At 39.4% G+C, this 24546-nt stretch overlaps 1 protein-coding gene across 1 annotated transcript in view; it reads right to left on the reverse strand.

The window, feature by feature from the left end:
- The window catches only part of ahrra (aryl-hydrocarbon receptor repressor a), a 71387-nt gene that overhangs the window by 46169 nt on the left and 672 nt on the right, over positions 1 to 24546 (reverse strand). Inside the window, exons 2-3 of the mRNA XM_008438321.2 lie at positions 24278 to 24370; positions 22723 to 22904 (exon numbers count right to left, since the gene is read on the reverse strand). Coding sequence (XP_008436543.1) covers positions 22723 to 22904; positions 24278 to 24339 — 244 coding nt within the window. The 5' untranslated portion in view covers positions 24340 to 24370. The remainder of the gene's footprint in view (positions 1 to 22722; positions 22905 to 24277; positions 24371 to 24546) is intronic.

A 24546-nucleotide genomic window follows, 5' to 3' on the forward strand; every position in this document is an offset into this window, starting at 1 on the left:
AGACAAGCTTCAGTATATGCAAAACATCTACCCGGGAAATTTGAATCTTTATTTGTTTTTGCAGAATTTTAAATACATTTTCATTCCACCCTCTTTGCATAAAAAAACAGCAATCGACCAAAAGAAAAACATAAATTTTTAAAAATCTGTAATCGTTTCTAGTATCAATGCCATTTTTTCCTCAATAGCCACCATTTATCTGTTTCTGTGTGACAGTAATTCTAATTTTTATTCATTTGCTTATTTTTACTAAAAACTATTGCACATATTGCCTCTTAATGCGTCGCTAACGGAAATATGAGAATAAAACTTAAAAACAAAATATCAGAGAGAAGATTAAAAATTATTTAAATGCTGTTTAATTTTGTCCGTAGCAGTCCAGCTCAGTGCCAGCGTCCTTTTTAAAAAAAAAAGAGTTATTAATAGGTTTGCTTTTGCTCTTTACTTCCTCGTCTCCGTCTGCAGATGGTCGCGTAGTCAGGCAAAAATAATCCCCATCAGACAGTTATGTAACAAATGTGACAGGCCTTACAGTAAGGCCTCGCTGTCCTCTGTCTGACTGTATGTGAACACACTGAGAGCATTTCGTCAACATGCTCGCCTGCCTTTCACTGCCACCTTGCACATTTTTTTTTGTTTTGTTTTTTTGTGCTGCATTTTTTGACCTGTGCTGTTTGTTTTGCCCCGCAGTGCGAACCGGTCCCTAACACTGTCGCCAGACAGAGCAAAGGAGCAGACCATACACACACATGCACACACACGGCGTGCCTGACAGGACGGTTTTAGTCAGCATGTAAGCATTTTATTAAAAAAAATAAAAGGATAGGAAGCAAATGAAACGCTTCTTCTTTCTCTTATTTTTTTTCTTTCCCTGCCTTTTTCATTCACTCCCTCCTTCCTTCCTTTCCTCGCTCTCTTCCTCCGCTCGCTTCAACAGATCGTTTTCATAACCACTTTTCTGAGGTCACAGCTTCGTCTGCAGTAGTCACGCAACCCTTTGCCTGCTCAGTCAGCTTTACACACACACACACACATACACATACACATACACACACACACACACACTTCGCCACGGCAATACTACGCCGCGCTACAGTAGAGCCAATCTTAAAGAGACAGCGCGCGTCTTTCTCCCAGCCTGCACAGCATGTTGCAGACTCTGCTCTTTAAGGGTCAGCGGGTCTATTTTTGGCTCCTGGAGCTCGGAGCACTGACATATGGGTGACCTGTGTCTAGATGTGAGGAGCATTTATATCTAAATTCTTTGACTGGATCAGAATTTCACAATTTAATCTTAAACATGCAAGAAATTTTGTTTTTTTCCCCAATGTGGAAATTTTTTATGCCACTTCAAATAATCTCCTGCATAAACCTTAACCTAATCATTGTCCGTTACCAGGTTACAAAAGAGTTCATTTAACTACAAATGTTTTTTGTTTTTTTGTTTGTTTTTTTGTGGTTGCAACATCCTTTTTTGTGCTTGTGTGTTTCTGGGGTGGTGATGAAGACTGAGAAGGCAAAGCCATGCGTCCTCCTGTCTTGATCAGGAAGTGTCCAGTTGCTGCTCCCGCCCTTTCATCACCTGAGGCCCCGAGGGGGAAACTACAGTAACTGGGTTTGACAGTGGGACCAGATGAGGAGGAAATGAGCAAATGGTGGGCAGGAAGAAAGTAGAAGTCGCTGATTATGAATGAACTTAAGGGGCCATACAAACAAAGGGATTATTCATATTACCGCTGACGGAAAGCGAAACCTTTGCACAAGTATGCAGCTGGCATAAAGGAACACCAGACACAATCGTGGTATAGAGAAATAAATGTTTTTTTTTTTATGCTGGCGTTTTATATGTCTTGTATTGTTTTTCCCAGAAACGTAAAAATGTTGGTGTCATGTTTTGTTGAAAAAAAAACCTGTAAAAATTGGTGATTAAGTATTTTTACACTTGAATAATCATTTGTTTTAAAAAATAAATTTTATGGTGATATTAATCTGCAAAAGAATTTCAAACTTATTTAAAGATCATCTTAAAAAAAAAAAAAAGTTCCATAAAAGAAAACTAGACTTTCCTTTTAAGGAAGCAGTTTTAAGCTAAGCTAATTATTGCACTTTTTTGTTCAAATTAGTCAAATATTAAAGCTGATATTCATTGTGTTTTGCATTCATTTAGCATCTTAAATTATAGACTTTTACACGTTTTTTTAACTACAACGGAAACTACATACATCTCTTTAACCCCTATTTTATTCTGTATCTAAGCTAGCTGGTTTACAAGCTAGCAGGTGTTAGCCTGTAGCTTTGCGAAAACATGAGCAAAAACGTCTTTATGTTTGATTAAAAATACCGACTAAAAATGTTGTGCTGATAGCTAAAAGATCCCTTATCCTATTACAGTTTGTAACCAGCTTAGGATTTATTAAAGTACGGAATCAAGATGAGGAAGGCTCCACTGAAAGAAGTGGAGCATCTTCCCCATCTTTTGATGCACACTGCTACCTAGCTGAAAATTTGACTGTTTGGATATAGTTTCACTTGTGGAAAAATAAAAAAACACTATAAAAAACAAAAATGGCTAGAAGATTTCATATCCTGGCCAAGAAGCTCTTGAAAATCACCAATAAATCTAGTGGTTATTTATTCAACTTTTTTGACTGTGCATCAAATTGACTAGAAATATTTGTTATGGATGGTATTATTAGAGATATTTTTGAAGCTGTAAGAGTGACTGTTGCTTTTCTATCTTAAAAGAAAATAATTAGAATTTCTTTGTATGGAATGTATGCCGATATTATGATGGCATAAAATTATTTTAACACACAGCTATCACAACAGAGGAATGCCCAACAACCATTGGCTTAAAATTTTAATTGGTTTAAACCTTCAATGATCAATTACAAATTTAAACCAATTCAATTTACATCTATTTTCATTTTTATATTGACTTTAATTTGAAAAATATTTAAATATATTTATTCAATGATGGTTTAAATGACACAAAAGGCTTTTTTGAAAAATCTATGGCCATCTCTCCTTCGACTTCCTCTAAAAAACACACTTAAAACATCCCTTACTTATATTAATGATCACATTTAAATAAGATGAAGAAAAGAAAATCCTCACACGATTATGTCACTCCTCCCACTGCCACCATTTTTTTCATTGAGCAAATCCAAATGACATTAAATAAACCAAAAGCTCTAAGCCTTCCAGTTGTCTAAATGCTAGGATTGGTTTGGTCTGGTTTGAGCATGTCGCTTATGTTCATTGTATTTCATGTTAAAGGTCCCTCGAGGGACCGGTGTTGCAAACTAGTCACGGCTATAAACTAGCAAAAAAGTGAACAATAAAAAAACATACGAGATTTGAATGTTGTTACCCGCTCACACCCTCTGTAATCAAAGCAGACTTTATAGTTATTTACCCTAAACATAGTGGACAATAAATCCTCGCCAGCCAGAATGAGTTGTTCTAGCTCATCAAATCGTGATGTTTGCGTTTTTTTTTTGCTTTTTTTGTCACGAGACCAGCAGCGAGCGAGTGGAACGCTCTGAATATGGCCTGGAAATCGACAGGGAGTTTGGCCAGGAGACGGGCTGCATGAGAAGAGGAGTGGCTTGAAGTAGCAGGGAGGAGAGGAGCTTGCCAAAACTGAAGGCTTAGGCCTGAAGGCTTTTGGCAGGTGTTTTGTCTCTGCTATCCATCCAGCTGCTGACTACAAACATGGGAGGCGTTTCAAGAAAATCTATTAGCTGTTTGGACAGGCTGTAATCTGAGTGATCTTCTGCTTTGCTGCTTGTACTCATCTCTGCACGCTGACTGCTAATTAATTTTTTACAAGATTGCATTTTATGAAATAGTGAAATAAAAGAAAAGACAATGACGTGTCTGTGAAAAGCTAAAATTAAACTTTAGAGCCTCTGCTCTAACCTGCAATAATAAGTTGTGAATTACAACTTGTATATGTTTTTTTTCTTTTTTCAATGATTAGCAAGGGTGTAATAAGATTTAGAAAAAATTACCAAACATAGTTGCTCCTCAGTATTTCTCATTTGAGCCTTACAAACAGCTGTCTGGTTGCTCTCAGATATGAAGAGGACTTCTTTGAGATTTACACCTTGAATGTGTTTACGTGGGTCTCATTTTTAAGTAAGACAGGAAGTAGTTCTTGAGTTGACCTGTTGTGCTGACAGAGTTGACTACAGAAGGCTGCCTTCTGGTCTAGCTAGCAACATTCGGTTACAAATGCGTTGAAGAAGCTTACATTACCTTTTCAGTCGTTCGTCTGCCAGCACAGGAAAAGGGGGGGAGACTAAAAAGAGACAGAAACTATAAAAATACTCTGACTCACTGTAACCTGCTAATGACGCTAATGTCGGGATGTGCTGCGGAGCTTCCTGTTGCCATCAAACGTGAGTCTGAAACCATGTTTACATATATTTACTCGAGGATTCAACAATTATAATCTGTTTATGGATTTAAACAATGTTGTCATGCTAACTGTGATATCATAATATTGACCCCTCTCCAGCAAAATGTTGTATTTGCTGAATGTGGGTTGTTTCGTGGCAAAATAACGTTTTTTTCCCGTTATGCTAGATGCATCATTCGTTACAAAAACACTTTTAGCTTGTAAAAATAAAATCACTTCCTATTATGTTCATTTAAAAATTCAATTGTCTAGATAACTCACCACCCTCAAAATGGTTTACAAACATTTTACAAAAAACAAAAATGGCACTTTGACGCATTCAGTCATTCAATATTAACGTGTTTATTTCTTTAGATTATTTTTCCATAAACATTGCATATAAATTTGTCCCAAGTCAAAAGGGGCGTGATGGAGGACTGAGGGAAATAATACATTTTATAATGTTTTTAAGTAATTTAAATCAGCTCATCAGTTTGTTTGTTTTTGTTGTTTTTTTTGCACAATTGAAGGGAAATTGTTGCATTTCTAGTCCATGCGAATGTAGTGGTTTAAGCAGATTAGAGGATGAAAATATATTTTTCAGACTTGAGTTGGCCTTGAGACGAAGGATTTATGAGCATCTCTGCTTATTGTTAATGCTAAAGTAAAGGATCTGAAATACTTTGATAGCTCAAAATGGAAACGGATAAATCTGTGCTGAACCAAGATTCGCTAAAGCACAATTTGAGATTCATGAAATCTTTTTATTAACTATTCTGTTCATGAAAACACAAAAATCTTAGCATTTCAGTACTTTGAATTAGGAAACAAATTCTACAATATCTCTATTTCTAGATTCTGTATCTGCTAAAATTGTGATTCTTAGTTCCTAAAAGTATTATAGTAACTTTGTCTGATTTCGTTCTAATCGTGTATCGTCTCATCGCTGCATCTCCGTTGATTAGCAGATAAAAATGCGTGCAGTCTTTCTTCAGACAACTCCTAGCTTCTGGAAAATCAGCAGCAGCATAATTAACCGTCTACCTCAACAGCCTTAGCGCCATCAGCGGTCACATGACTCTTCCAATTAGGTCAAGCCCGAGCCTTTTCTACATGAATTGGCCCATCTGACATTTTTATAACAATGTTGATCCAACAGTAGTTGGATGGGGAATTGGTGTTGTGATGGTCCAATGAATTATGCAAGTCTGTTTTTTTGTCCTTCCTTTCTTCCTGCTTTTATTTCAGAGAGCTTCTGTTTAGCTCACAACCCCCATTGACCTTTTTAAAGCACGGCACTCTGTTCAAATTATTCATGGTGTTAAGGCTGCCGCGACATGTTGACCTCAATTCAGAGTCTTCCTTGTGCTGCGTATCTTCCAATCAGAGGCATTTCTCGAAACTAGTCGAGAGTTGAGCAAAGCGAGGAAAAAAAAAAGGAAAAGGAAAGCTCCGGCGTCAGTGGCTAAAATAGAAATAAAGTAAACAGAGCGAGTCAAAAGTGGAGAGTGGGAAGCAAGCTGGAGCAGCAACAGACGCGGTCAGGCTGAGGTTGCCCGACACTTGACTCTTAAGGTGTGGCGGCTTCTCCAAGAGAAATGGGATTGAGGGAGATTAACGAGCTCGGGGATAGCAAAACAAAACCAAAGAGAGGGCAGCCATAGCTTGTGGTAAATATTAGTCTTTCCTCCATCTTTTAAACTTCTGCTTCTCAAATCCTAACTTCATCAATTAGACACACAAGTTTACAACTTTTGTGTTTGTTGGATTTCCTAAGATTAGGAATTTTTGCAAAAGTTGCACATAGACAAGTGAAGCAATTGTGAGCCACATCAAGGTTTTTGAAGTTGTTTTCCAATAAAGCTGCAGTATGTAACTTTTATTAAAAGAAATATATTTTTTTACTTATTTATTGAAACCATCACTATTTTGTGACAGAATGGCATAAGACAGATAATCAGTCAAAAAGATTGAAAAAAATTCTCCTAGTGCTGTCTAGAAGCAATCGCTGCTACACTGCAGCTAGCATAGCCTGTCATTAATGCTCAGGCTAGTTAGCATGGCCACCAATGACGACAGATATCGGTTTTCCTGCAACTGTAAATTGTTTCTCCTCCATTAGCACATTTAGAAGCGAGTACATGAGGATGATTGACAGCGCTAAGCCCCTCCTCCTTGACAGCACTAAGCCCCTCCTCCTGGCTCTGATTGGTTGGTTTTGTTTGGTGCATTTTTTCAGACGCAGTATTAGCTCAGTTTATTTAACTTACACAGTTACGACATAGTGACAAATATATAAAAAAATAAATACTGCACTTTTAAAGATGACTAATAACTCATTAAAAATGTAAACGAGTGTGCTATAAGTGTGTTGTAGAGATGATAAGGTATTCCAAAGGAATCCACCATCGACATCGGCTCAAGATAGAACGGCAATCAGTATCACGGCCCACAAGAATTTCTAAAAGCACCACCGCGTCGTCACGCCTGAGACATGTGAGCGGCCGCGGCGCCTTCGTCCCTTAACTCGTTTAGTGACACGTTGAGATCATTTCCCCCCCGGTTTACACAACATTGCGTGACAAGGGGATGGGTATCTGGTGGATCCAATTGCCCTCTGCGAGGGCGGGTACTGCCTCCATGAATGTGGCCTTTGAATGGCGATGGGCTAGTAGACGTCCAGACAGCTTGTACTTTACTGTATGTGGGAAATGGCCCTGATGTGACTTCAAAGGCCACAAAGATGTTATTATGCCACCTCTCTCCCCCCCTCAAGCTTCTCTGCTTCTGAGTCACAAGGAGGGTGTCTGCTCTGATCTGTTGTTTTCCCTCTATGTTACACATTGGATGCTTGGTTCAGATTCCTGTTTTTACTTTGGTTGGTCAATCTCTCTCCGAGAGATGGAAATTGAATTTAATCTCTCTTGGACAGAGTGCTTTTATTTTGCTAAGCAAAAATATTTAAAAAAAATACTGGGCATCAAAAGAACGTGGTTTATAGGGCGTTTGATGGAGGATTTGCCTTTAAAAATGTTGGTTTTTAAAGGTAAATAAAGACAACTTGAAGGGATGGAATAGAATATATAAGGTATATAAGTATAATAAATGAGGATAGCCTATTGTAAATATGTTCAAATCTTCCATATAATTTAATTTCAAGGTACATAATGATAAAACTATTTTCTTTTACTCTATTCCTATTGGTTCTAATCCCAGCTTTGGTCAGCTGACCCTCATAAAATATAAAAGGTTGGTTATTCCCTGGTAGTATTTGTTATTTATTGGAGAAACATAATCGTATTTTATCGGACTATTAGTAGGTTATAGAAAATCACTTCATTTCAGCGCCAATTCACAACAAATGCAACAAATGCATCTTACAAAAAAACCATGTCAATTCGGTCCATACCATTCATCTAGAAAGATTCCAAGTCAATTATATATGCTGCAAATTAATCTTTTAATAATTAAAATACCTGGCAAAGCAAAATCCAAAACTTTTCCAAAGTTTGTACAAAATAATGAACAGTATGTACATGTGTAAACAGGTCAGTTTTGCTGAAAAATTTTCTTTGTTGCAAATTACCTCAAGGCTAAACATTCTTAGCTGGATTTAGGTCTGGACTTTGACTAGGCCATTCTGACACATGAATATATTTTGATATAAACCGTACTTTTGCACTCCTCCTAGGCTGCTTTCAGTATTAGATGAATCCTAAAAGCAGGTGGTTGCAATGCGTTTCATTTTGGGGGTGTCATGGTAAATGGGACGAGGCTCACTTTACAGATTTTTTTTTTTTTAACAATACCAGGTTTTCATTCACATACTTCCACCGCATACTTAAGCATTACTTTCTGTTGGTTTATGAAATAAAATACGTGTGGTTTGTGGTTGCGTTGCGACTAAATGTGAAGAAGCTCAAGGAGTGTTAATACTTTTACAAGCCGCTTCTCAGCAGAAGTTTAGAAAAGATACTTGAAACTGAGAGAGAGGAAAAAAAAAGATTTAATTATTTTGTGTCAGATTATTGACGCTCCGGTGTCACCGGTTCTATACGTAGTATGGATGTGATCCCGCTTTGATTTGGCTGCTATATTTACCCCAGACACTGCTGGGCTGCCACATCAACACCTCGCCTTGTCAAAACTTCTGCTGGGCCGAGCGAATGTTTGACGGCATGAAACGGGATAACACCTCGGCGCGACGGCGTCGACACGTTTAATTTGCAGAATGACGCCGGCGACATCCTGAGCAGAACTCGCCGCGCGAAGCGAGTGTGGAAGGATGAGGCTGCGGTCCTTTTGTTCTCCTCCGCCATTAACCGACTGTCACATTGTTTTGACACCACTACTTGTTCGTTGCGAAAGCCCGAGGCGTTAGTATCTGCTTATAAGAGCAGCTAAGAATCTGCTTCAGAGAGAGAGAGAAATAAATTGTCATTGTGTGATATGATTATGATCGATCAATATTAGATGAAGAGATTTATTTAAAATTTTCCAACTAATCTTCCTGCACTCAGACTAATTGCTGAACATTATAGAGCAACAACCACGACTACGAATTAGGAGTCATCTTCAGTAAAAAAAAAAAAAAAAAGACAGAAAAAAATGTAATATGACTTTAAGAGTGTTGTTTGAAAACAAACATGGGTACTACCAGTTCTACATCTGACAAACGACTCTGTATGAAAACAGGGATTAGGCTGTCAGTGCTCCGGCTGGATAAACCCGCGCAGCACCGCGCCACGTGCGCGGAAGAACATGTGATGCATATTTAAAACATTTGCAATTTGATGATGAAAACAAATCCTGGCACATTAGCGCTGAGAATTTCACCCCTTCGCACGCAAAACTTCCAGCTGGGGAGGGCCTCGGTGTGGGCGTGCCTATATATATATATGTATCTACATATGTGTGTGTGTGTTTAAGTGTCGCCGTGGGTGAAGCCCGCAGCTGTTTAAATTCAGTTCGTCTGTGCAACATGCCAATTTGAACAAGGTCCTCGGGGACGAAAACAGAGCGACATCTCCCTTCAACATCTCTTTCCCGCTCTTTTCCACGCTGCTAGACACGTTTTGCTTCCATCACCAGATTCATACGCCTCCCTGCTCCCCTCCACACACCCCCATTTCACTTATTCAGGCTCAACAACCATGTTGAGCTCAAGCACCTGATATGATGATCTGACCCGATCTCTCCGCTCGCCGTTATGCACCATCTGTCAGAGGTCGCGACCCCGGTCTTAAAGAATTAGATCAGCACTGCGTTAGCCTCTGAGAAAAAAGGTCTAAGGCGCCGCCACCTGAGGCAGCTACATATTCGTCAAAAAAAGGTCACGAGGAGCGTTTAGAGTCCATTAATGTAACCGCAATTCAAGTGTTGAGCGCGGCAGAGAGTTGATAAACTGTCAGAAGCGTCATTTAAAGTGAGAGTCTCTGTTGTAGGAGTTGAAAAAGAGTGACAGCTGAGCTGCTGGCGGCAGACAGCAGTTGTAGTGAAACGGCTGAATGATGAACGGAGAGAGGGGGGAAAAAAAGCAGAAGGTGGGGGTTTGTTTTGGCTTCAGAGCGAAGATCTGAGATTTGAGGGGATTAAAGGTGTCAGCTCGGATGCCTGCAATAAAAGTAAGTGAAGTGTAACTTTGAAGACACTACAGAAAGTCAGTCATCGCCTCTCACTAGAACAGCTCACATCCTGCATGTTCAGTGGATGTTCTAACAGTAAGCTGTCCCTGCATGACAACACTGACATTTCAATCCAAAAAATACATTAAGAAATAATTTATTTAAGTCTGAAAAACAATTACTTATATTACAGATAACACAATATAACACATCCAATATTACAGTTCTAATGATGGTATCTATGATGTTTTATATTAAAGCAATCATTTAAAGGGGCAGTATTGTCTATTTTCCAAGCATATAGTTCTATTTTATTACATTTTATTCAAGTGTGTGCATCGTCAGTTGTAGGAAAAATGCTCAATATATAACACAACTCAAAAGAAATTTGACAATTTAACACCGTGAAATTGAGCTCTGTCTCTTTAAGAAGCTCCTGCTCCTTCCAACACATTCAGCACATGAAAGCAGCATCAAAAGATTTTATTCATTTGAGCTAAATAATAATTCTCAGTTGCTAATTTAGAAAATAGACTGCAAAAAAAATAAAAAATTTCTCCCATCGTGTCTTTGACCTTTTTTCTGCTTTTCTTTCTTTTCCACTTGAACTGCGGTTCAAACCACTCAGAAACCTTTGGAGAGCTTTTACAACTAATTCCCCCTGAGGGAGTTTTTTGGTTGCTGAACATGTAAGTGAAGTGGTTACTTACAGATGACTTCGCATTAAAAAGAAAAAAAAAAAAGGAATAACTAATTTGAAATATCTTCCAGGGAATTTTTACCTGCATAGTTGGGGTGATTTCCAACTTTTCCCAACAGATATCATGTAAAGAGTTCCCACTCGGGAGGATAAATTATTATTTTTATATGTCAGCACACAGAAAACGATGCACCGCTTGGATGAAATCCGGTTTGGCGCTCTGTTTACCGTGGAACATTTACATTACACCTTCCTTTCTGCTGGCTAACAGCTTCTGCCTGGAGGCTGCAGAGCTAAAACAAGCACAAGTCACGCAACTGCCTCACTGTCTCTCTCTTCCTCTCACTCCCTCCCTCTGCGCTCAGCAGAAACACATACGCACATATCTTATTGTACACCTGTGTGTCTTGGTGAGATGTTTGCCCCTGTAACAATACACCTGAGTACCGACGAATCGGAGGCTACACCGCTGCCATCGGCCGAGGTTCAGCCTCGTTACCTCTTCATTCTCCTTCCCCCGACAACAAGAAAGCGCCGCGCAAGTGCGCGCTTGTTCTCGATAGGGAAGAGTCGTCCATCTGCTCGTCTCTCTCGCATAGTAAAGAAATTATCATTATTTTCCTCGTCCAGCTCACTCATTCGATCATAATTCAGCTGAGAGCGAGAGTTCATTGAAAGTTCAGACTGATGTGGGAGACAGTAGTGAAGGCCCTGCCAGCCAGCGAGAAGCACAGAAACCTTTCAAACACATTCTCTTGTCCTCTTTAATTACTTTGCCCCTTTCTCACAACAGTATCTGCCTATGATGCCGCGTCAGCATTCATTCAAATTAGAACGTGCATCTCTGAGCTTAAATAAAACAATATACCCCCTCCATCTACCCCAAAGCTTCCTCGGCTAACTCTTAACTTCATGTGACATGCTCTGAGGAACTATTTTCACTCAGCCGGGTTTATGCCCTGCTGTTTTTTGTTTTTTAATCAAAATGCAGATGAAACGAGACCTCGTCTGGTTGACGGTAGTTAGCGTATCGAGCTGTATCGGGTCAGATGCCGCTTTGGTACACAATCTTTTCAAGCGCATGGAAACATATCGATCAGCGTGGGGGAGGGGGAGGGCCCGGAACGTTTGTGCACACTGATGCGTGCTTTGATTAAGATAAATGGGGGGTGACGTATACAGCAAACAGCCAGATGAAACTAGTGGATACATGTGTTAAATGTGGTGAGGCTGTCTCGCCAGTCTCTCACTTCGAAAAACCAACGCGATCTTTATCACTGAGGCAGCTTATCAAAGGCACGTGCCTCCTCTCTTTTGCTCTGTTTGTAGAGCAATCAATAATTATGGTCAGCAAGCTGCAATTTGTTCTCTTACGTTGACTACAACTTTGCCTCTTTGACGTTTTCTCTACTTCCTCCTGACAGAGCGGCAGTGTCACTGTTCATTCATCAGGCAAAGCACATTGTGTATCCCTCCACCAGCTTTGGCCATAGGCAGACTGCACTACTGACACCCATGAGGATGATGTGCTGGCGGCCATGTTTATCCGGGATATTATATTATGAGTCACCAGTCGGTGCTAGAAGTGAAACAAAGCACAGTAGGGCTTTTCTTCTGAAAACAGCCAATGTTCAGGAAACTTACAGGAAACTGTTTGACTTTGAAGTTCCTAACATACAAATAGCAGTTCTGGAGCTTAAAGAGACACTTTGGAGTTTTTTTAAAGTGAGATTCCAAGAAGTTTTTCTCAGTAACACTTCCATAACTTTAATTGAAAGATGTTACATTGTGGTTAGTTTGAAGAAAACAAAGGAATTCCCTTCATATTGGAAGGCTAACAGCTTGTTTTTGCGCATTTTTGCTACTTAAGCTAAATTAAAAAGCTATTTTTAGTATATAAGGTATTGGGAGATATCAAACATTACCTATTTCAACTGTATTTAACACCACAGTTGTTCAGCTGTCTCTGTTGTCTGAACCGAACAACATCCTGTGTGATCATTTTTAAACCTGGACAATTTTGAAAAAGTTACATTTTGATACCATCGTATGAATGACAAACCAGTAACCAAACTACAAACTCCACTCTTTATAGTTTTCTGTGTTTGATTAGACTCATGTGGGAATCACGTTTGCTAGCCACTGTTAACAACATAAGCCAGTAACAATTTCCCTCAATTTAATTTGTACAAATACAAAACAACCATGTTCACAAATAGACATTATATACCACTGTGTCCTATTTATTGAGACCTAAACCATCAAAAAGTGAAAACAAAGAGTTTACACAGCCATATTGGATATAAAAGAACAGCAATAGATGTAACAAAGGTCTATTGTGTAAGCATTGATGTTAAATACAGCATATTATCCCAAGCATATAAGCATTTTCAGCTTGAGTTCTTTGAAATTGATCAAATTAGCTAAAACAGCAGCTAGCTAAAACTGTCTGGGAACCTGTTAGCCTTCCACCACTCTTAGGACTTCCTCATTTTTTTAGAAGTTAATAGTGACATAACATCTTTCTACCAGAGGTGAAAAAACTAATTTCATAAATAGTGATAACTTTGCTTTTATCACACTTGGGAAGGCTAAATCTCAAAGCTGTGCTAAATGTTAGAGTAAAGACCAACAAGGTGTGTATTTGTTGTAAAGGGGAATTGATGTAAATTCCTAACCTGGAATGATGTGAAATAATCTCTGAAAGGTGCAGCAGCTTGTATTTAAATAGCACAAGACAAACTGGTTTTCTCCCTCAGCCAAACAGTTTTCTTCAGAGCAGCATGTAAGATTTGTAATCGTGTAAATTGAACACGCCGTTTAAAAACAGCTGGGAAATGTCAGCGTGTTTTGCAGCATTGCTACACTGTTAAAGTGTCACCATAATATAATTATCAAGTTAATCTCCAGGGGCTTTGGAGTGCTTGTTGCTTCCCTTCTTATCCCTCTGCGCTCCCCTTGCTGAGGCGGAGCGCCTCGCTAAGCGGCAGCCGTGACACTAATTACACACGACAGCTTCCAACAATAGTGTTGGACCAACAAAGGCTTCTGCTCCCTCTGCAGGAGTCCCTGGCTGTCTATTCATACTCACTTGCACCCGAAACACACACTATACTCGACTGTTTGCACACAAATACACCACCCACTGCTGCGTGGCTGCCTCTGGCTGCTACAGTGAGGAGTCTAATGGAGCCCCCTCTGCAGTACTGGTGGGAGTAATTCACTTATGGCCTCTGTGATCTTGAGGGCCTCTACTGGCCCCCTTTCCTTTAAAAAGTCCCGCTCCGTTGAAGTGAATTCAATGTCTACGGCGATTGAGAGGCCCCAGCAAATCCAGGGTCATTCCTTGATTTAACTGTCATGCTTCTTAGCACACACAAGGGATTAGCATTGCTATTCTTTAGTACTAGACGGTAACAATTGTGTTTTACCATTTCAGACGAAGCGCATAGAAGAGGGTGGGCAGAGTCGCACATTAAAAGTGAAGAACCAAACATATTTATGTCTTGTTTTTGAATTTTTTAATTGCTAGAACTTACTAAAATTTGAAAATGTAACCCGAGCAAGAGGAAAACCAGCCTAGTCAAAGTACAGTAAGCCAAAACAGGCCAATAGATAGGCAAAGTAAAGATGTACTGGTTTAAATTCAGCTTGTTTCAAAGCAAAAGTAATGTTTTACCAGAGAAAAACATTGGCATTTGAGTTCACCCCGTTTTACTTACATACCTTTAAATAATAATTTACCTTTAGAAGTTACCTAATTTGTAAATAAATGGGCAATGCTGTGCGGAAAAAACTGACAATTGCACATCATGCTGGCCACCCGGTTTAATCATGCGGTTGATCAAGTCAGGGTTATGCGCTCCTTACATTTCTGTCCCAAACAGTGACTTGTACGTTGGCCAAAAGTTTGTGTTTTAGGTCTAGTTTACACAAACACATTTTTAAGAGTTTTGGCCTTTCATCAACACAAGAACTTTATTGTTACTAAAAACGAATACTTATAAAAATGTATAGAAATCTGAACCAAAGTGGAATTTTGAGAAAACTCCATGTTAGTTGTTTGCATGACTAGAGATTTTAGTGTCCGGCGTATTATTTGTCTGCAACAAATAATATGCTGATATTTCCACATACTTACTTTGACACGGTTCCTAATCAACACTGTATAGTTAGAACAACTTCTCTCACATGTTTGCATCTACCCATCACCTTTGGTCATCTTCCCTGTTACTGCTAAAGAAAAGCAACCCTCCGTCGTGACGAGACTTCTTACGACTTCCTTCTTGCCACTCTCTTGAGAAGCGCTTGACTAATTCTTGTCAACAAACACGACATTTAAGACGAACTGCGGCTCTTGTGCACCTAAATCAAGGAAAGGGACGTTAAGAAAGTGATTCAGCCTGCAGTACGTGTACATTAACCTAAGCATTGTCGGTGCTTTCAGCTGCAGTACATCTTCACAACTTGTTGCACGAACGTACAGACATCGCATGCGGAGGAAAGAGGAAGAGGGAAGCTGTAGCAGTGGCACCGAGGCCTGATCACGCACTGTTCATGGTGGAAGGTGATTTTCCTCAACAGATGCCAGTGCAACAAACAAATGTGTTTAAGAAACGACTGAAAAGGAGACAAGAGAGCAGAGAGCAGGTCGGTCTGACCTACCCATGTTGCCTGAGGAAAGCTGTAGGGGGTTTCACACCAACATCATCACGTAATTGGGCTTCTGGCTTGGAGTGACATTTTAGGATTTTTTAGAGGGAGTCTGAGTCTGTGCTCGTTCATTGAAGTGTGTGTCAAGTTGATGCCTGCTATCCAATCATGTTTCACTGATTCCAAGTGATGCTTATCTCCTTGACCCTCTAATGCCGTAATTGGATCAAGCAGTAGGTGCAAATGGAAAAGCCAAAGGCTCTCTGGCCTTCGCAAGGTTTAAAAGTTCAGTCTGACAAAAGTACAGATAAAATAAAGGTATACCATTTTTAAACAAAAAGAATTTAAGGTAGCCTACACTTAAATTCACTTTTTTATCATATTGCAGCCACAAATTTCAGTGTCTTTTTTTGGGGTGAATTTTATGAAAATACAAGATATCTGAGTAAAGGGGACTTTGTACAAATCAATGCCACACTTTTCAGATTTTTTGCTTATGTGTTTTAAGAATATTTATATAATCCAATCAGTGTATCTAAGTTTAAGATCTTCCCATGTAACTAAATTGTCGCATTAGAGAACGAGAGCCCCGCTTTAGATGTCCGGAGTGAATTAACTTTGTTTCAGAAACAATAAACTGACCACGCCGTGACCTTTCCACGTCTGAACCTTTACACTTCATTTGCTATCGTGCCGATACATCTTGGATTCCGCCTGACCATCTTGTCTGTGTCTTAAGGAAGGAAAAAGTGTAGGGTCACTGGGAGTTTAGCAAACACAAAAGTCTGTCTATGATTTGACCTGATCCACAGTTCCACCCTTGAGCAAAAAGACTCCATTCAGAAGCGGCTGTCACGCTGCTGCACTTCCCGCTTTAGGAAATCAAACGGCCTGCACTGGTTACGACCAAATTTGATACAGACCTGATATGGGAAGAATAAACCTAAAGTAATGGCGACGTTGTGGCTTACCTCTGTGAAATTGTTTTTTAATTAGCTGGTGATACAATAAAGATTCAAACTGATTGTTGTGTCTTATTTCCCTCCTTCCTCTGTCGGGTAGATGGGTTACAAAACTGTCTCCTGTCTACTTGCTGACGTCACTTGCCTGGCGTGAGGCTGTGGGCTCTGTGGTGTTTCTCTTCCTCTTTTATTATAGCTCAGCAAGCAAATAGCAGCCCAAGAAAACTCATTTTGAAACTGCACTGCATACGCTTGATTAGCAACACATATCTACATCAAAGCACTGCTGTTTTTTGTTGTTTTTGTCTTCTTTTTTGTCTAGGTTTATGTTTTTCTACCTTGTCACTACCTAACATGGCATGAAGGCTAAGAAAGGAGGTTCAATGGAGCGTCCAGCTTGATGTGGATACGTTTACATCAAAGGCCTTTATTCACAGCTAGCTTATGAGATCCGTCTCAGATGAAACACTGGCTGGTGCAGTTCACAATTTCTGGAGCTTTTGGGTGTTTATTATGCACTATAAAAATAAAATTTTTGGAGAGGATAGATATAAGCCATGAAATTACTCAAACTTTAAATCAAGCTAAATTCAAGCTAGATTTTGTTTTTAAAAATCTAGTGTCAGATAAGGGTTGAGTTTGACCAGTAGCCACTTTATTTTGCAAACTTGAACATTTTAATGAAAATCTAATGGTGTTTAGTCAGCCGCAATTCCAGTTCACCGTTTACAGCAAAGATCAGTAAGGCTGGTGTGTTTATGCGGGTTATATATTCATAATTTAACTTTGAATAAAGCCTTAGCTAGCTTAGCGCTAATGCTGAACTTGCTAGCAAGTCGAGGTCCTGAAAGACGGCATTCAGGGAGAAGGTTAAAAGCTTTTTTAACTATTTCATAATTTTTATGCCTTAATTGTATCTTTTTTGCAACAGAAAACAGTTGGGCAGGTATGTTTATACGGGTTACAGTTTTAATTTAACTGTGAATAGAGCCTTAGCTAGCTTAATGATAAAGCTGCACTTGCTAGTCAGTTGAGTACCTTAAAGATGATATTCAGTGAGAAGTTTCTGGAAATCTTTGAACCATTTCATGTTTTTTTTTTTACTTAATTGTGTCATTTTTAATGGAGAGCAAACAAGATAACTAGATGAAAAACTGCGTGAAAGTCGTCAAGCTTGAGCTAACGGGTGTGAAACTCGTTACTGGGTTTATTTGGTTTTGCTTGATATAGACTTGCAGGTTTTTTAATTGTATTTTAATTGACATTATTCCATGTGAGGACATTTTTCAAATATGTACTACAGTCTTGATGATAAACAAATATATAAATATGAATGACAACGGTTAAAATTTTATTTATCTAAATGTCTTTTAGCCGTTGAAACTTAACATAACATTCAGAAAATAAAATATCGGCATTTTAATGTGTTAGCATTTACAAAGCTGCATGCATAGTAAAACCTAAAAACAAACAGAATATGTTTCTGGATTTTATTAAGTACATGTATGTTTGAATTATTGATAATATTTCTAATGATTCGCCTGAAGTTGTGGAATAGTTACTGGTTTGTAATTTTAAAAAGTGCAAAATGATTATTTAAATACCTTTATTCTGAGAAAAGTATGATGACTCCAGCTATTATCCTCAAAACTGATAGAGTAAAAGGATCTTTGCTCAACATTTCCAATGGCTTTAAGAAGCCAAAGTCATTTCAGAAGCACATAAATCTGTTCCAAGAGTTTCTCTGTGCATCTGACAGACATTTTTCATGCCCTTTACACTAGATTTATAGATTGAAAAAAGGAAGCAAAGGAAATGTATAAATCAACTGCTACATGGCTATGGTGGAACATTAACTATGGCTTGATTTATGCCTGACAAAAGGCGTGACTATGCAGAAACACAAAAACTATTAAACAGATGCTAACAAACTTTTGATTTCCAGTTTAATATTCTTGTTTTGGGATTTTATTTTATTTTTATACATCAAAACAAATATAGTACTAGGTGTACTCTTTCAATTTATCGGAAATGTTGTGGTAGGTTTTCATGTGATGTTGAGAGTCAATTTAATGAATTAGGGTTTGAAGCGATACCACTGAAACAAGATGTTGGTTACACCATTTCCCTACTGGGCAACTGACAATTAAAAAAGCTCCCACTCTATGCAAACACCAATCTTACTGAAAAGGTGGCCTTTAGAGAAAAGAAGCTTTTAAAAAGCATCAAATTTCAAGGGTTTGATTGTTTCGGGGTTTGTTTTTTTTTTTGAAGGGTGGGGTTAGCAAATATACCAATGTAAAACTATCTCCCACACAACACAAAGCTTTGTACTGCTAGTCACTAACTTACTGTGGCATAGTGTCTTGCTAATCAGTACATTTGCAGAGCCTTAAGCTTTCTAAAGTAATATAAACTCTCCGTTTGTGTCCAAAGAGAGGGGAAACCGTTGGCCGCAGCAGGCAAATTAAACACATGCTGCACTCCTAGTTGAAACCACAACACAGGCACACAAAGGCCACAGAAAGCAATGCAATATTGTTGGACATTGCTTTTAGACGCATAGCGTGCCAACAGCAAATAGGTGGGTGTTAGCAAGAATTAGATCAGCTGATCTGATAGCCTGAAGAGCGCATTTCATTAGGCTCATTTACTGTATAAGACTGTGGGCGTTAAAGAATAAACAGACTTTTAACTGTGAGGTCTTTGGGTTCTCCGGTTTAAAAAAGCCTCTTTTCTCTTTTATCAGTGCGCAGTGTCGACACCTAGCCTGTTGGCTTTAATGCCAGATGAATGGAAATGTATCATACCTGTCAAGTCACAGGAAGAACAAGGGAACTCCTTGCAGAAAGATTCAAACCGGAACCTTCTTGCTGCAAGGCAACAGTTTGTTTCTTTGTTTATTTTTTTGAATATGTACAAAAAAATACTAACAGCAAGAAGCATAATGTCAGATCTTTTGTTTTACATATTTAAGGAAGTGCAAAGTTATCAATATTCCCACTCCAAATCATCCACATAATCGTGCATTTATTACACGTATAACCCATAACATCATTGAACCCTTTTTTAGTAGTTAACCCATGACCACAGTATCTGTTTGACTTTAATTACAGTGGATGAACAATCGTTATTTCTTTCGATTTCACCCAAAAAAAAAAAATCTAGCATATGATCGTTTGAACAGTTTTGTCTGCCAACTGTGAAACCCGCAGGAGAGATGATCAAAGAGTGCTAAATTAATGCTAAATATTTAACCGACTCAGCAGTTACAAAGAGGGCAGCGACCTAACACAGCAGAGAGGAAATTACAGCTCACCCTGTTGACATGCAAGCAAATGCACACCTGACTGGAAATAAGTAGATTTAACTCAATCTTTGAGGAAATACAGAACATTTTCACTCCTAAAGTCTATGAGAGTTTATATTTAACTTTTTATTTCATTCACTGTCTTACATTATAACAGTCATACTAAACCTTTTCTTGCATATTATATACTATATGATATAGTAGTATTTTTAACACACTTTCCTGCCTTATGACTATTTAATAAACCACGGAATAATTTTAGCTGATTGTATTTTGTTTTTAAGTACATCAAATGCTGATTGGCTGACTTCCTTGAGATCAAAGTGAAATAGTAAAAACTGTCAGTTGCTGTTTTTTATTTACACACACAGCCTGAAGGTATATTTGTACAAAGTACACAGGTGAGCACTTGTACAAATCCTCCAAAAAGCACCTGCTTCATGACTTCTATATCCGTCTCTCTGAATGAAAATTTTTTTTAAAAAGTCATTTTCTAATTTGGTCAATAAATGTCTGTCTAACAGTCCAGTCTGTTGTCAAAAACTAACATCTGCATAATCATCAGCAAGCAACTTCACACAGCCCCTGCTGGACAAAGTAGATAACTGCACCCTCAAAAAAAGAAAAAGAAAAATAGATCCTTCCGCAGTTAAAACTGCTCATAAAGACAAATGAAACTTAAAGCTGCAGGTTTCATGGTTTCATGTCTTGTTTTCTGCCAGTGACTCATAGACAATTCTGACTGTTGTTTGAAACCACAGGAAGGATGTGGACATGTACTTTGCTGCTCATCTTAGATTTATGTAGCAATGCTCCAGCCTCACTCCGCGTTCGCACATCGGATGGGGATGATGAGGATGGGTGAGGGTGGGGCAAGAGGCGTGGGGAAGTGTCAATAATGTGGGTCAAGGCGGTTCGTCGGATAGAGGCCGCGCAGAGAGACTCCAGATGTAAACACAACCAAATCCCTCATGTTCCTCTCTAATTAATCTCATTTGTGAAGCATCAAAGGTCAAATAAGCCGGTCACTACTGCCACTAATAACAGCAGAGAAGGAGTAAACAAATACGGGCCGCGGGCCAGATGCATATTCCAAAAGCTTGCGGCGTTTCCCACGGCAGCGTCTCGGATGTTTGGAAAACGGAGCGCAACTCCAAGCTGATGAAGACGCCAGCTGACGATGCAACTCACTTCCATTGCTTTACGAGAGTTTTCCAGGATTCCCTCAGCTGGGATAATTCTCGGCATCGCCCCACGCCTCGGATGCGATAGATATCTTTATCTCTCCATGAACTCATGGCCACTTGGTTACTCAGATTAGCACCTGTTCTTCAACTTTGCGTGCCGGCTAAGCTAAATGAGTGTTCAGGTGCATGCCAAAGAGAGAGACAGAGAGAGAGGGAGTAAGCATGTGTGTGAGAAGGAAGGAGCCAACAGGATGCCAGTTGTTGGGTGTCATGCCAAACCAAGGCACCGGATGGTGGAGATTAAGCGTACTCTGGGGATCACCGGGGCAAGGGGGCAAAACTTTTAGCACAGATGAAGCTTACAAATCCCCAAAGAGACTTCTCAGAAACGATGATGGGAACTTTGTTTCATCCCATCCAGGCAGACACAATAGGCATTGAACTTTGCGGGACCTCGACTTTTCCTCCCTGTTCGCCTTTTTATCCTCCTTACTCCGTGTCACCACATGTAAACACACTGAAGTTTCACCAAGGTTTAAGAAACCTATGGTTTCAAAATCGCTCGAATTTTTTGCGTCACACCATTCCTACAGTTTTGAAGCGTCAGAAAGCTTAGCTGAGAACAGAGTTTTCAGAGCTCACCCTCAACCATCAATCACTGTACTGGTCAACTGGCTACAAGAAAACTACTGATCCCATGTGAGTGGAGTTGGTGGAGGACCCAAACACAAGCAGGAGGTAGGAGTAACACTTTTCAGATGATTAATTAACTTAGCAATCTGAAACACAGAGGAAAACTCCAGAAAACACGAGAACAAACAAGAGAATCCAGTGAAGAGAAGTTGAAAACGGAGTGTATCGATACTAGGGACAATGATTGCTGAAGCGAGGAACCTCAGTTCATCATGTATTTTCGATGAACTGAAAATACACACGCAGGGGAACTTTGGGGCCAGAGTAACTAAGCACAGAATCTAAAAGTTTATTTCAACTATATTTTCTTTATACTTGCAGAGAATATCAGATTGGTTGTTTTGGGAATTTTTCTTGCCTTGTAAAATGCAGACAGTCAAGTTGTGAGAACTACTTGACCGTATGCTGATTCACTCTTGCTAAGGAAACAATTTCAACGACACCTGATAAGTTGTTTTTGTAGAGAAAAGCTATTACATCACTACTATGTTGCTGTTTATAGTTTTAAATCTCTGTGTTAATACCCTGATGCTGTGCTGTTTTTACTCAAGGTTATCATGTTGTGAGAATCTCATACCAATCATGAAAGTTTCTCTCTGAGAAAATTAAGAGGCGAATGTCATTTGCTGCTGTTATTTCACTTGGAAGGAAAAAAAAAAAAAAAGAATCTAATTTTCATCCTCTGCGCCTTCAGCGTTTGCGTTAATAAAGCAGCATTCAAGGCCAGCGGCAACTGAATACGTTCTTCAGGGGCACATGAATATTTGAAGTTCACGGCAGAGCAACACGAGGAGCAGGAGGAGGAGCAAGACGGTGCGTGGATCAGAAAACAAGACTCTTTTCCATTTACATGTAACAGAAGTAAACAAAGGCGCAGCGGTGATTTAAGCCAGAAAAACAGACTTTTCTCTCATATTTATGAACCATCTTGAACTCATGACTCATCCTTAGCGGCTTGGTAAAATGTTTATGCTGTGGAGTCTCTCACAAGCATTCCAGAAGAAGGGCGCAAAGAGAGATGGGAAAAAGATGCCCTCACAGAATATTCTCCATAAAAAAAAAAACTTGAAATTAACTATTTTCGTCAGCCGAAACACTCCGCACCGTTTTCTGTGCTCGCACAGAACTTCCTGGGGGGGAACAAAAAGTTCTGAGCACCACAACGCAAACTTTTGTGGCACTCTTTACCTTGGAAGAAGCTTTTGACGCGCAGGTAGGAGACGGCGAGGCGCAGCACGGACAACTTGTCCAGTTTGGAGATGACGTCCGGAGGGAATGGCAACAGGCTGGCCAGGCGGTCCAGCTCGGCGTTGAGCCTGTCCCGGTGCCTCTTGGACGGGTTGCTTTTCTCATTGACAGAGGATGGTTTCCTGTCGACAACAAGGCGGACGGGAATAAACGTTGAGACGTGAAAGTTTGGGATCAGGCGGGTGTAAAAGACAAGCATTTCCTTCAGTGAACTTCTGGAGCTAAACTTAGACTTGAGAAAACAGCCGACAAAAAGGACGCATTTGGTGAACTTTACTTAGAACTGTTTATGTCAGGTTTTTAACATCACAGGAAAAAAAGTACACCTGGCCGCAAGTCAATCAGCTTGGACCCTGATACAAAAATAACTACTAACTTTGTCAATTTTTGAGCAAAACTTTTTTTTTTTTAGCAAAGTTACACATTATTTTAGGAAATAATGTGTGTTAAATGCAAACCTGGTCTTCATAACTCTCTTAGCATAAAAACAGGTTTATTTTTAATGACTCTTGCAGGGCAAGCACCGCAGGTTGCAAACTAATGCGGAGAGTCAAGACTTGATAAAACCACACCGCGCACAAGGAAGTCTTTCCTCTCTGCCTTAAATACACCATAAAACCACATTTATTTGTCTCTTTTGACAATAGGCTTGAGGTGTGGGGTGGGGGGAAATGACTAAAAAACAGGAATCTTGCACAATAAAACCCGTTCTTCCAAGTGTTTTCTGACAGTAAAGTTAGTGTGGAAAGACTGCGTGATGCTTCCCGGTATTATCTTGAACAATTGCCGTTGGTTTGACTGGAGCATAGAGGTGTAAATTAAGTTTTTTGTTGTTTTGTTTTTTTGGTTTTTTTTTTTCATTTTACCAAAATGAAAACGAAAAACAAAGGCAACCACAAAAACATCAGAATAGCATTGTGCTCGTTTCATTTTAGGAGCTGAAAACGTCCATGCAGAGAAGTGGTTTTGATGTGGCAAAGATTTCCTCTCAGATCAGCAGCAAAAGGCAGGGCCGAGCATGAAAACTTTATAAATGCCACAGGCCGTTTTTTGGGGGGAGTAGGAGGGAGGGAAAAAAATTACCACTTCCCTCTTTATTAACTTATATAACTGTTATCACTATTCATTACATCCCTTAGGATCAAATACGAGAAGTCTGCATCACATAAAGTGACGAGAAGTCACTAAAATAAAAATAAAGAAGCAAAAACCTAATTTATCAGCCGTTCAGCCTCATTATCTTAAAAGCATGAACTTAGACTAAAATACTTGTAAAATCTACTCTAAGGTGATGACTTGATTCATAAATGCGCAACAAAAACTCCAGAAATAGTTGTGCTTAAAGTTTCTGTTTTGCTGTTGTTGTTCTTACTAGCAAACGTGTCCAGCAATCATTAAGAGTAAGCCTGAAAAATATATAAGTATTTATTATAATATCCACGCTCTCACGAGCACTTATCTAATACATGCGCAAGATCAAGGATGGCTCCTTAACTGTTTCTGGACGGGCTTCCTCCTCTTTCTGCCCGCGTACATGCAGTCTCCAGGTGGGATCATGATCTTGCGCTCCGTGGAGGTGGCAGGTGCGCTGCGGATAAGACACGGCAAGTTAGAGCTGCTTTACGAAGCGGCTGGAGGAAGACACTTCCAGGGCACGTGCAGGATGACAGCTTCAAAAGCAGCATGTTGTTGACCATTACTACGTTTCCAAAGGTCAAGCTTTGACCTCCCTCCAGATCAAATGTGTAGAAAATGATTGCATCC

Source organism: Poecilia reticulata, linkage group LG20 (assembly GCF_000633615.1).
Source record: "Poecilia reticulata strain Guanapo linkage group LG20, Guppy_female_1.0+MT, whole genome shotgun sequence".
NCBI lineage: Eukaryota > Metazoa > Chordata > Actinopteri > Cyprinodontiformes > Poeciliidae > Poecilia > Poecilia reticulata.